The following is a 13126-nucleotide window of genomic DNA, read 5'->3' as shown; positions in this document are numbered from 1 at the left end:
TTTAATACTAGAAAACCAAGACTAAAAACAACAAGGCAAACAAATAATTGAACACATTAAACATTTTAAAGTTTATTTTTTTTTCATGTACTTTGTGACCTCATCTATTTTCCTGTTGTATTCTTTCACATCTCCTTGAATCCTGTTCTGGTACCATGTCATCTTGTCTGGATATTGAACAAAATACTGAATATATTTGAATTCCTTTACAAATAGCAAAACTGAGACTTTAAAACCTTTTGAAATGCAAAAGAATGTGAGCCTAATGTTGGTCATACCTTCATATCTTGAAGCAAAGTAAACTTTATCTTAAAAGGAAAAACATTTGAAAAAACATTAAATATCTCGAGCTAATATGTATCTGTGTATTTAACTTTACCTAAAATATTAATTATGTGAAGATCAAAAAGAAGATAGGTTTTGTTAAAACAAAGCCACTTAGACCCACACTACTTAAAATGTTCAACTGAAGATTTCTTAACTGTTAGATCTACTTACTTCCCTCCAGCCCCCGGACTCTGCACTACCTGGAAGGTCAAGGGCCCCCTTCCGCCCCGAGCAGGAGGAGCAGCCGCCCCACCCGCCTCGCTAGATTCGGCGGCCTCGCTAGATTCGGCGGCCGCGGCCGACCCGGGCCCGGGACGGCTCCCCGGCTCCCGAAGGGCCCGCAGCCTCGCCGGCGGAGGCCACCGTGGCTGCGTCTGTGGGGCTCTCGCGCGCCGCCTCTTCCAGCAGGGCCTCCTGGTACAGCTGGGGGAAGCAGCTGGGCACCGTGTCGTTGATCTTGGCCAGCACCTGCAGCACCTCCATCTTGCTGGTGTGGGCGCGGGCTCTCGGGCCCCACAGGAACTCGTAGCGCTGAGGTTTGCTGCCCGGCACGTGGCGGTACTCCAGGTACTTCTGGCGCACCAGGTCTTGGGTGATGAACTTCCTGGGCTCCCCGAAGATCGGGTGCCTGCGGCCCGCGTACACGCCCAGCACGTTGAGGAACTCCCACACCTCCTCCTCGCTGGCGCGGTTGCCCTTCATGAAGATCACGCCCAGCAGCGCCAGGACCAGGCCGCTCTTGGGCGGCCCCTCGTCGCCGCCGTCGCCCTCCAGGCCCGGCTTGCTGACCAGCGCGTAGGCCCGGCCGCCGGCGTCGCCCTCCCGGAGCTCGAGGCCGAAGAGCAGCTGCAGGCGCTCCGAGGTGCGCCTGAGGATCTCGGCCCAGTGCGCCTCGTACTTCCTGCTGACGATCTTCAGCAGCGCGGCCCGCGTGATGGGCTCCTTGCTGGCGTGCTTCTCCAGCAGGAACCGCACCAGCATCTCGGCCTTGCGGCTGAGGGGGTCTTTGCGGGCGCCCGGGGCGGGGGGCGCGGCCGGGCCCTCGGCGCCCTGCTCACGTGGCGGGCTTGCGGCGCCTGCGCCGGGGGACCCGGGGGACCCGGGGGCCGGGGCACCCTGAGGCTGCTGGGCTGCACCCGCCCGGGGGGACCCCGGGGAAGCCTCCCCAAGGGGCTCCGCCGCCGCCGCGGCGGCGGCCTGAGCACCCCCCACACCCTGCCCCTCAACCTGGCCCTCGTGGCGTTTCTGGCCGGCGCGCAGCTTTTTCTTCTGGCGGCGCGGCATGACGAAGCTGGGCCCGGCTGGCAGGCAGCGAGGACACCTGTAAGGGCGGGGGTGGGGGGCAGGAGTTGTCCTGAGAGCCTTCAGCGGGGAGAGTCCCCCTGGGCTTCGGCCAAGGCCTCCCCTGCAGGGTCCTCGAGGGCACCGCTGTGCGACCCCCCAGGGCTCCCGACGTCCCGGTCAGCCTGCCCCCTCGCCCACCCCCCCCCCCCCCCGGCCGAGCACCCTGTGGAGGCACGTGGGGGGAGCCTTGGCCCCAGGCAGACAGCCCTGCCTGGGGGCCACTCGGGTGACAGCGGGGTTCCGAACTGACGCGGGAGAGCCCTGGGTCCCGGGTTTGGGGGCCCTCTCCGTCACATTCAGGCTCGGCATGGTACTTGTGGGCCCGACCCAGGCCCCCACCCCCGTCTCCTGCTCTGAAGGCGACCCCGCCATCTTCCAGGGGACCCACGGGGCCGAAAGGAGGGAGCGCCTCGGCCCCCCACGGAGTCAGGGGGCACCTGGTGCTGAATGAACACTCGTGGCAGGCCTTCTCTGTCCTGGGTTCCTTGGGTGCTGGGAATGACGCAGAATCCCCACTTGGGCTCCGGGTAGGACCTGGGACCCTCCCTTCCACTGACTGCTGGCTGCAGCTTCGGGACACAGCTCCCCCCGGCCTCACACCTGGTATTTCTTAGACGTGGCGGGGCTGTCTCAGCCTGGCCTTCCTTTCCTGGCATTTGCAGGGTTGACACGAGCGGACAGGCCACGTTCCCTCTGGTCCCCGGGGCCCGGGCCCGGACCCTACCCCCCCCCCCCCCACCGCCGGCCAAGGTCAGGAGCGGGGACGCTGCGTCGCCCCTGTCGCGGAGCACGGAGTCCCCCCAGTCCTCACGAGGGTCCCCTCCTTCCCTCCACAGGGCCTGGGAGGGATGGCTCCCTGTGCTGAGCCGCGCCAGCGTCCAGCAGCCTGGGGCCGAGGCCTGCAATCCCTGACACCCGGCGGGGTAAGCCAAGGCACTTGGGATGAACGGCCATGATGGGGGTCTCCCAGCCCCCGGAGCAGGGGCGGAATGGGCCAGCGTCTGCGTGGGCCCCTCTTTTCAGGGGAGACGGGGCTGGGGGTGTCGGGGAAACGTCCCCGCGGTGGTCGAGCCAGGGCTGCTCTCACCTTGACCCCTGACGGGACGTGGGACCCCCTCCTCGTGTTCAGCCGAGGCAGCGGCTGTCCGACCAGGCCTCACTGCCCAGCGCCGGGAGGAAGTTGGAAGGGCCACTTCCGGTCATGTGGGCCTGGCCCCCAGATCGACAGCGGAGGGGGCGGGCTCTGGGGTTGGCGTGGGGGGATGCGCAGGGGGGCTGGGTTCCAGGGGGGCTGGAGTCCCTCCCGCAGGACTCGCACGCGGGCTTTGGCGGACTCTTAGCAGCGCCTGTGAACCCTCCCTCTGCTGTGCTGTGTCCGAGGGCCTCGGCCCAAGCGTCTCGTTTCCCTCTAAGCACCCAGCAGTAGGAAACGTTTGGGGGTCTGAGCTTAGCGGCCATGGCTGGGGCTCCCCCGAGCTGACGATGGCCAGGTGTTGCCTTTGGGGGAGCCCGTGTTCCGTGTGGGAACTGCCTCAATCCTCTCTCGGTGTCTTTCCTTGAGTCCTTTCGGGTGCTGGTCGATGTCCCTCTTCTGCCTTGAGGTCGATGCCGTCACTGCCTGTGACTCGGGATATGAAGTGCGGCTACACCTCTCCTGGCTACTGCTGCCAGCGGCCTTCCAGAGACGGCTGCGGGAGGACAGAGTCCTCTGTGGTCCCGTGTTGGAGGTTAGAGATGTTGCACCGAGTTCTTCACAGTCCCGGGGTTGCTCCCGTTGGTAACTGAAGCCTCTCACCCCCACCATGGTATTGAGAACCCCACGGAGAAAGTCAGTTGCTTCTTAGCCTCATAGCTCTGCCTGTGTCTTCTCCTGACTGACATCACTGCCATTTCTGAAAGCTTCTGGGATACAATTCTGGCCTGTGCATAATTACTATGATACTTGTATTCTATTTTAACACTTTTAGGTTTTTTACACGTTATTTTGTATGCATATATACATGCATACACACACACACACACACACACACACACACACAATGTGATGTTTTCATAGATGCATACACTGAAATGGTGATCACAAATTGTTCCACATATCACCTTCCATAGCTACCATTTTTGCATGTGTTGTGACAAATTCTGCCGTTTTCAATAACATGGATGAATCAGTAGGGTATTACGGTAAGTGAAACTGGCCAGACACCAAAAGACAAATATTATAATGATTTCAATTATATTTGGATTCTAGAAAGGAAACAGATATATATAATTCATAGTAATAGAGAATGGTTGTTACCAGAGGCTGGGGTGGGTGACAGAAGAGGGGAGATCTGATAAAAGGGTACAGTCTTTCAGTTATGAGTAAGATCTAGAAACCTGTATAGCACAGTGAGTATAGTTAATAATTATTATTTACCTGGAATTTGCTAAAAGACTGTATCTCAAGTGTTCTAATTTTATGTGTGCCTTATAGTGTATTCAGATGACCACAAAAATAAAGGCCCAGTCCTCACCAACAGAAGAGATTTCAGGTAGTTTTTAGGACGATCTCTGAACTCACTGACTCATACCACGTCAACTAACCCAAACTTTGGTGCCGTCCTGACATTACCCCATGGTCCTGGCACATGGGCTCTGAGGAGCTGCCTCAGGTTCATTCACTGAAGCAGCAGAAATTCACTATCCCGGGCACAGTGCAAAAATCAAGGCTACACTTCAAACCTTCCCTTCCCACCAAGTCTGTCTTCTACAAACCTGTCTGAACTTCAGAGCCTCCTCCCACACAAGTACTAGTTCAATACATACTCAGTACCCCTCAGGGGTTTCTCAGTATTGTTTTACTGTGATTGTTGATATTGTTTTGTTTATTCCTTTAGTTTTTCCAAGGGTTGATTTTGGGCACAGGAAATAGCAGCCCAAGATCAGTTTTCATCTTGGAAGCTACAGGTAAGGCACTAAATCCTTCAATAATTTAAGGAGAATTGATATCTTTCTGAAATTCTCTTCCCCTGAATAAACATATTTTACAGCTCTACGGGGACATTTTCTTTCTCTTACTCTATCAGTACATTTTTTAGTTGCCTCCATAAAGATCTTCTGCAGTGTTGTGAGGTTTCATCTTCGGTACGTTTTAGATACTGTTGCTATGATAAATGGCTTATTGTCCATTACGTGTTCTAATTCGGTGTTGATTTTGTGTGACCAGGCTTCCGATTTTGCTATAGTGATTTTTTTTACACACTAGCAATTTGATGATCCTTATATATTTGAATGTTGCATTTGCTTATTACTTTGGATATTTAAAAAAAGTTGTTTTAACATTTATTGATTTTTGAGAGAGAGACAGAGTGCAAGGTGGGGACGGGCTGAGAGAGAGGGAGACGGAATCTACAGCACCACGTGTCAGCACAGAGCCTGACGCAAGTCTCGAACTCACAAACCGGGAGATCATGACTTGAGCCGAAGTCAGATGCTTAACTGACTAAGCCACCCAGGCGCCCCACTTGGGATATTTTAGTTATAAGATGAGATTGATACTATTATCTGTTTATTTTTATTATTCACACCTCATATTTATTTTAGTATTCTTGTGCATGGCTGTGTCCTGCTATACATTCACATCCAAAATCATTCTTAGAAGTTTACTAAAAGTTACTACCATGAAATTGTGCCGAATTTTTATCAAAAGCTTTTTCTTTACCCCAGCACGTTGTCAGATGCTTTCCCTCCCACTAGAGTAGTGAATTCTGGTCCATTTTTTTGATGTTATACAATCGTTGCATCCTTTTGGCACATCTTCCTTCTTTATTGACCACTGTACTGCACGTATATGCCATGAAGTTGTTTATGTTACTCGTCTCTGGGAGTGAGCCGAGCTCAGGCACTCTTTGTTCAGTGTATCTGGATATGGTCTTTGTATCAAGGAGAGCTAACGCATTAGAGTGGGTGAGTCATTTCCCTTCTTTTTTTGTATGGTTTGGCAAAGTTCATATAAAAGTTTTACTCATTTCTCCTTCACCATTTGGTGTAAGAAGACTTCAAGTTTGGCTGGCTCAGGAACGTTTTGAGGATACCTTGCGTTTTAGCTAAGTTTTCTGTTTCTTTATGGACCTATTTAGTCATTTATGTTTCGCTGAAAAATATTCCATTTCTCTTGGATTTTTAAATTTTATGTCATGCTCTTCAAAGTAAAATCAGATTATCATTGAAATTCAAAAAACATGTACAACACAGTACAGAGAATAGTGAACCCAGTGTACCTGGCACTCAGCATCAACAATACTCTGTAGAAACAGGAAGATGCCTTATCAGATCTAACTTTGTTTATTAGTAACACTACTCCAGAGGGGACCCTGTGCACTTCCACGATGAGATACATGATGTCTGTGATCCCCTTCGTGGTGGTGTTGGCAATTAGGAGCATCACCCTCATTGATTAATCCATTAGGGGCTGCTGGACGTTAATTCTATCATTCCTTTGTTTCTGTTAGCTAAAAGAATTGTCTAGGTAGAATCTTTTCCTTTTCCACCGTTCATTATCCTGAAATAATGGTAGAAGTATTGATAGTGTTACTTGCAGCCTGTAAATCTCTTCTACATGTATACTTTGTAGAATTTTATGTAATATCCCTTGTTTCTGCTGCTTTTTTTTTTGTAATTGACAAAACCTACAGAAGGTGTTACAGAAATATTTGCGAAGAACCAGCTTTCATCAGTTGGCTCTGCTGTCCTAATTTCATCATTTCTGCATTTCTCTTCATTATTTTCTACCTTTTAATTATCTGGGTGGAATATGCTGCTGTTTTTGTAACTCTTGAGTCATTTGGATATTTTAAGTATTTTTTTCTGATAAATATATTTAGTTCTATCAAATCTAAGCACTATTTGGGCTATTTCCCCCAGGTACTACTGTAGAGCTTTAGGAGTAGTGCTTGAAAAATTTTAACGTCCAGTAAGTGTCTCCATTATAGTCCTAGAATTTTTTAGTGTGTTTGTGTGCACACACATATGTGCTAGACCTAAGGTTTTCCTAGGAAGGAAAGGATTTCACATGAAAAAAAAATCAATATAATTGGTCATCTGTATTAGGGATTATCCAGAGGTTACAAAGAGAAAAGTACATTTATTGAAGGACCTTGGAGCTAGGAAGGTAATACAGTCACTGAAGGAGAAGCCCCCTGCGTTAGAGAGGAAGAAGATGAAAAATTCTGGGCACTTCCATCCCCCTGATCTCTCACCTCCATCTGTTGCCGGTCCTTGGCTTAACTGACCTGGCATCCAGGTGTTGCGTGAGCAGAGGAAATGGCAGTCAGACATGTTCCAGAAGAGAACACAGGGCTGCATACCTCGTGGACAGATGAGATGAGGAAAAGTCACATCTACATGGCTAGAGAGTGGTGTTTTATCAAATTTATCACTCATTCATGATAAAAGAACATATGTTATAGTAAAGGGTATCTGAAAACAACAGCTAAACTGTTATATCAGTAAAAGTATTGGTAAAAGATCAATATGTAAACATAGATTTTATCTGTGCAGCGACAAGCAGTTTGACCATGAAATTAAGAAACTATAACTTATAAATTACTGTACCAAATACCTGGCACTTATATATGTATTTATATGTAAAATACATGATAAAAATGAAACATATACAGCTGCTATATAGGAAATTAATGAAAATCTAATAGAGGATTATCATGTTCATAGAGTACTCAATAGTAAACATGTTACTTCTCCCCCATATTTAATCTACAGTGTATATTAATACCCAGTCCCCCCCCCAAAAGAAACTATATAGATTTTTGTATACAAAACTTGACAACCTGATTCTTTACTTTCAAATGACCAAGTGCTCTTGATAAACATAGAAAAATATGAGGACTTACTCTGTTAGATATTGAGAATTATTTAAAAAACAACTGTAGTAATTGGGGTGCCTGGTGGCTCAATTGGTTAAGTGTCCAACTTCAGCTCAGGTCCTGAGCTCCTGGTTCGTGGGACAGAGCCCCAGTCAGGCTCTGTGCTGACAGTCCAGAACCTGGAGCCTGCTTCGGATTCTGTGTCTCCCTCTCTCTTTGTCCTTCCCAGAGTCTTGCAGTCTATCTCTGTCAAAAATAAGTAAACATCAAAACAACTGTAGTAATTAAAACTTTATGCTGTATTTGCCACTATAAACAAATAGACCAATAGAGCTGAATAGTGTCCCACAACACCCACTTACACATACACTTCATATTATTAAAACTGTCATTGCAGAGGAGAGAAAGAACAGGTTTTTTTACTGAGATACGACAGTGGAACATCTGGAAAGGCAAACTGAAAACTGACACAACTGGAACGCTTCCCTCATGCTGGACACAAAATGCAACTCTAAGGGGGATTAAAAAGCTCCCACTCCATATATTGTAACCATCCCAGTGAGAAGAGCACAAAGATTTTGTATATTCTATCAACTAGAAAGACACCAGCATGGGTCAAGTAGGACATTTGGAGGCAAAGAGATGAAAAGACTTGGGGACAGCAGGCCCTTGAGTAACAGAAAGACTGGGGAAGGTGTGAGCTGGAGAGGACGAGAAGAAACGGCAGCTCTTTGAGCCCTCTGTGTCCTGCTTATTTGGCCTGGATGCCATCCCGGGCCTTCATTTTCAGAGAGTAGTACTCCGGTACTTAGCACTGGCTTAGAAGAAGACTCCCTGGGTCAGTGCTCCGTTCATTCCACCTCCCTCTGTGCTAGTCCCCGACCGACCTGTCAATCTTGGGACCTTCAGAAAGCCTAACCTGGACAGTAGCGTTCAAGACAGTAGTGACCAGGGGTACAGCACTGATGACACACTGAAGAGAACTAAGACGTTGTTAGGAACTCAGAGACAGGCCTGGCTTGTGCAGATGTGATGGGAGCAGTGTCCTACCTCCTTCTGCACCAGAATGAGGACTCCTGCTATGGGGGGGGGGGGCAGAGAAAATTGGGAGCCTGGGATTCTCCCCCCTCCTTTTTTGTAACACTCTTTTGAGTGTGGTCGTCATACAATGTTCCATTAAATTCAGGTGTACATTGTAGTGAATTGACAAGCTTATAGATGATGCTGTGCTCACCACAAGTATAGCAACCGTCTATCCCATGACATCACTATTACAGTATCAATGACTAGATTCCATATGCTGTGCCTTTTATTCCTATGATTTATTTATTCCACAACTGGAATCCCTTAGTTCCCCTTTACCCATCCCCCACCTCCTCCCCTCTGGCAACCATCCGTTTGTTCTGTTTATAGGTGTGATTCTGCTTTTTATATGATCATTGGTATTTGAATTTTTTTTTAAGATTCTACTTATGAGTGGAATCATATGGTATTTGTCTTAGTCTGAGTTTATTTCACTTAGCATAATACTCTCTAGGTCCATCCGTGTTGTCTCAAATGACATCCTTTTTTTTTTTAATTTTTTTTTCAACGTTTTTATTTATTTTTGGGACAGAGAGAGACAGAGCATGAACGGGGGAGGGGCAGAGAGAGAGAGAGGGAGACACAGAATCGGAAACAGGCTCCAGGCTCTGAGCCATCAGCCCAGAGCCCGACGCGGGGCTCGAACTCACGGACTGCGAGATCGTGACCTGGCTGAAGTCGGACGCTTAACCGACTGCGCCACCCAGGCGCCCCTGACATCCTTTTTTTTTTTAAAGAAAACATTTATTTATTTGAGACAGAGAAAGAGAGAGAGCATGAGCAGGGGAGAGGGAGAGAGAGAATCCCAAGCAGGTTCCGTGCTGTCAGTGCAGAGCTCCTCGAGGGGCTTGATCTCATGAACCATGAGATCTTGACCTGAGCTGAAATCAAGAGTCAGATGCTTAACCGACTGAGCCACCCAGGTGTCCCTCATCCTTTTTATGAATAAACATATTACAGTGTGTGTGTGTGTGTGTGTGTGTGCATGCGCACCCCGTATTTTCCTTATTTATTTGATGATGAACACTTAGGTTGCTTCCTTATCTTCACTGTTGTAAATAATACAATAAGCAGGGGCTGCATATATCGTCTTGAATTAGTATTTTTGTCTTCTTTGGGTAAATCCACAGTTGCTGTCCCCTTTTGCATTCCCACCGACAGCACATGATGGTTACTTTTTCCCCACATCCTCCCCAACACTTGTGATTTCAGCCATTTAACAGGTGTGAGGTGATCCCTTGCTGTGGTTTTGATTTGCATTTCCCTACTGATTAGTGATGGTGAGCATCTTTTGAGGTGTCTGTAGACCATCTGGATGTCTTCTTTGGTAAAATGTCTATTGAGGTCTTTTCGGGCCTCTCCCCATTCGTTTGCCCATGTGGAGTTATCCTGCAGAGTCTATTTATCAGGGGCGACCTCACACAGAGAGCCACACCGGGGTTTACGGTACTTAGGGTACGAGGAGATCTGTCTCCTTGTTGTCATCAGGGCTAGTCTGAGCCGAGGGAAGTCAGGAAACAGCGAGTGATGGTGATTCCACGGTGATGGCGGGCAGACAGCTGTGGATATGTTCACCGTGAGTGTTGCCTCCTCTAGCAAGTGTACTCCCACCAGTCGGGGCAGGTTGTGCCCCGGACGTGTGTAAATGGGGACTTTCCACCGTCTAACTGGTATTTGGAATTGTAGTGAGAAAGACTTTATTCTGACAGTCTATCCTTCAATGTGCAAAGACTCACCCAGAAACAAGTCTACAGGGTCTGAGGTTAAGGGGAAGTGGAGGAGGAGAACGCTGTGTTGGTTATCTCATTGACACACTCAGGATGGTAGGCAGCTCTCAGCCCAGAACAAGGCCTACCTTCACCTTTGGTTAGTGGATTTCCCTGCACAAGGGGACTAAGGCCTAACTTTATTATGCTAATAACAAAGAACAGCAGGTATGCTAATTAATCACCTGCTGTGTTTGAGGACACAGGTTCTTGTACCTTATGCGCCCTAGCCTGGGTCCACTTTTACATCTTAGTCAAGATTCTGCCTACACAATTCCCATGTCATCCACACACCAGGTAAACAGGAAGGCATTGACAATAAACATTATGGAGTCATTGAGAACTTGAATATAAGACCATGCCCTCATGTGAAGGCACCAGGATCAAGAGTAGTTGAACTCGTCACTTGGAACAAAGCAAATAAAAAAAAGGTGTTAAGCTGGGGCACCTGGCTGGCTCAGTTGGTTGAGCCTCCGACTCTTGCTGTCGCCTCAGGTTATGATCTTGTGGTTCATGAGATCAAGCCCTGCACTGGGCTCTGCACGAGCCTGCTTAGGATTCTCTCTCTCAAAATGAATAAATAAACTTAAAAAAAAAAAGGTGTTAGGCTGATAAATGTCAATATGCGAAAGTTAACCAAAAGACCATATGATTTCCATTTTTCTTCAATATGAGAAAAACCAGCCCTTCCTATTGGGATCAGCAGTTTTTTGTTTGTTTGTTTTTGTTTTTTGAAGGGAGGGTAGTCATTTAGTGGCTATGAGAAGCATGAGAGCTGGGCTGCAATCTGAGGTAAGAGGCAGGCTGTGGACTGTAAGGCCCACACGACCTGGTGTACCTGACCTAAGAGGTGGGGCCTCAGGGCCCACCCAGCAGGTACTGGCCTCTAAAAAATCGATTACTTATGAATAGAGGCATCAGAGGACAGAGCAGATGTCACCCCATTCATCTTGGGGTGCAAATCCTCTCTGGCCCCAATATATACAGATAAACCAATGCTGTCTGGTATTCAGAAGGCTTGTCCTTGAGGCTTAAAAACAGAGTCATGTACAGTAAAAACTGGAAGTTCGAACTGTGCCCTTTGACAGGAATCTCTCTTTTTTTGAGAGAGAGGTGCACATTTGCATGTGAGTGAGCAGGGGAAGATCAGAGGGAGATAGAATCTCAAGCAGGCTCCCCACCCAGGGCCAAGCAGAAACAGGGCTGGATCTCACACCCAGAGATCATGACCTGTGCAGAAGTCAAGTCAGATGCTTAAGTGACTGAGCCACCCAGGAGCCCCTGACAAGTGTCTCTTAATAAGATTTTGATACTAGATAATGGCCATGGGTGTCTGTTTCACGTGTGGGAAAAAGTCTTTGGAGTTGTTATTGAAGGGCCTAAGCCCTCATGTAGATGTTACTTCTGTGACTAAGGGAAACTCAGGAGAAATACAACTCTTAGTTAAAAATTTAGATCACGAGGCTCTAGAGTTAAGCTCCCCTTAGGCTTGGATTGGGTAATATTTTATAAGGAATTACTAAATACTACTCAGATAGTTAATTATTTGAAAGCTTAGGCAATAAAGCACCACAACAGTTTGTAAAATTAATGTATGATGAAGTTTCACACGTTGATAATCAAGAATATGCTTTGACTATTAACTATTAGTATGATATATTTAAAGTTTTTCCCCCAAGGCAAATAATGTACTGAATTTATCCTACCTTATTCTTATAATTGCATCGCTTTATAATTTACTAACGACTTGTTGGCTGTATAGATGGCTGCAATTTGCCCAGAGAAAGGTAGAAATGGCAGTGAGATGATTTCTAAAACTGTACTTCTACTGGTTTTCAGTAACAAAGGGGGGTATTATCAGGATAAGTAAAAACTAAAAAGTTTTATTCTTTTTGTGTCAAAAGGGAATGAGACTTCCCCTGCCTTTTTTTTTTTTTAAGTTTACTTATTTTGAGAGAGCAGGGGAGGGGCAGGAGATCCGAAGCAGCCTCTGTGCTGAAAGCAGAGAGACGGATGTGGGGCTCAAACTCAGGAACCGTGACATCATGACCAAGCCAAAACCGAGAGTCAGACGTTTAAGCAAAGGAGCCACCCAGGCGCCCCTGACCCACCTCTTTTTAAATAGCACTTACTGTAGCCTTTAGAAGAAAAAGGTTTTCTATTTACACTTTTTCTAAAGAAGCTTCTTACCAATTTTACATCCCAGAAAAGTACATTTAGGAAGAAATATGTGTGACCAATGGAGACATCAAGTCCTCTTACTTGGGGATTAGTTATCTTTTCTCTTAAGAACATGTGTATAATGGGTTGTATCTGCGTGGCAACATAGAAGAGTAAGATTTCTTTTTGGCTTTGTCTGCTTGCCTGGGATGCACATCCTAGTCTGGCTTAATACTTATTCATTAATAAAACTTTGTTCTTTCCCACATGATAATGTTGAATGTTACCTGAGCCCTCTGATCCGGGAAAACAGTCAAATTGAGGCAGTTCGCACGTTCTTTGTGTTCCAGGAAACCGCTTGCTTCAAAGATCCATCCTCCATATCACTTAGGTAAGACTCAGGGCGCTCCTTTGTTTACCTCTGACAAGGCCAGACACAGATCCTCAAAAATCCTGTTCTTGGCCTCATAAATAGTTAGCTCAAGTGCTTGTCGACACTGATCCCATTGAAACAAAATGCTTATTAGCCCAACATTGGTTAAGCTTCTCTTCCCCTCCATGCCCACCCTCACCAGAGCCAGCTAC

General features: G+C 47.4%; 1 protein-coding gene across 1 annotated transcript; it reads right to left on the bottom strand.

The window, feature by feature from the left end:
- Nucleotides 1–606: 606 nt before the first annotated feature.
- On the bottom strand, nt 607–1611 carry LOC124509156 (melanoma-associated antigen B1-like). The gene has a single exon (XM_047075729.1). It carries the CDS (start codon nt 1609–1611, stop codon nt 607–609), a length of 1005 nt encoding a protein of 334 aa, XP_046931685.1.
- Nucleotides 1612–13126: the final 11515 nt, after the last annotated feature.

Source organism: Lynx rufus, unplaced genomic scaffold (assembly GCF_022079265.1).
Source record: "Lynx rufus isolate CCGP_SWC_20201006 ecotype Redwood Valley unplaced genomic scaffold, mLynRuf1.p SCAF_14, whole genome shotgun sequence".
In the NCBI taxonomy this organism is placed as follows: domain Eukaryota; kingdom Metazoa; phylum Chordata; class Mammalia; order Carnivora; family Felidae; genus Lynx; species Lynx rufus.
The sequence above is the reverse complement of the archived record's forward strand: the minus strand, read 5'-3'. Positions and strand labels throughout refer to the sequence as shown.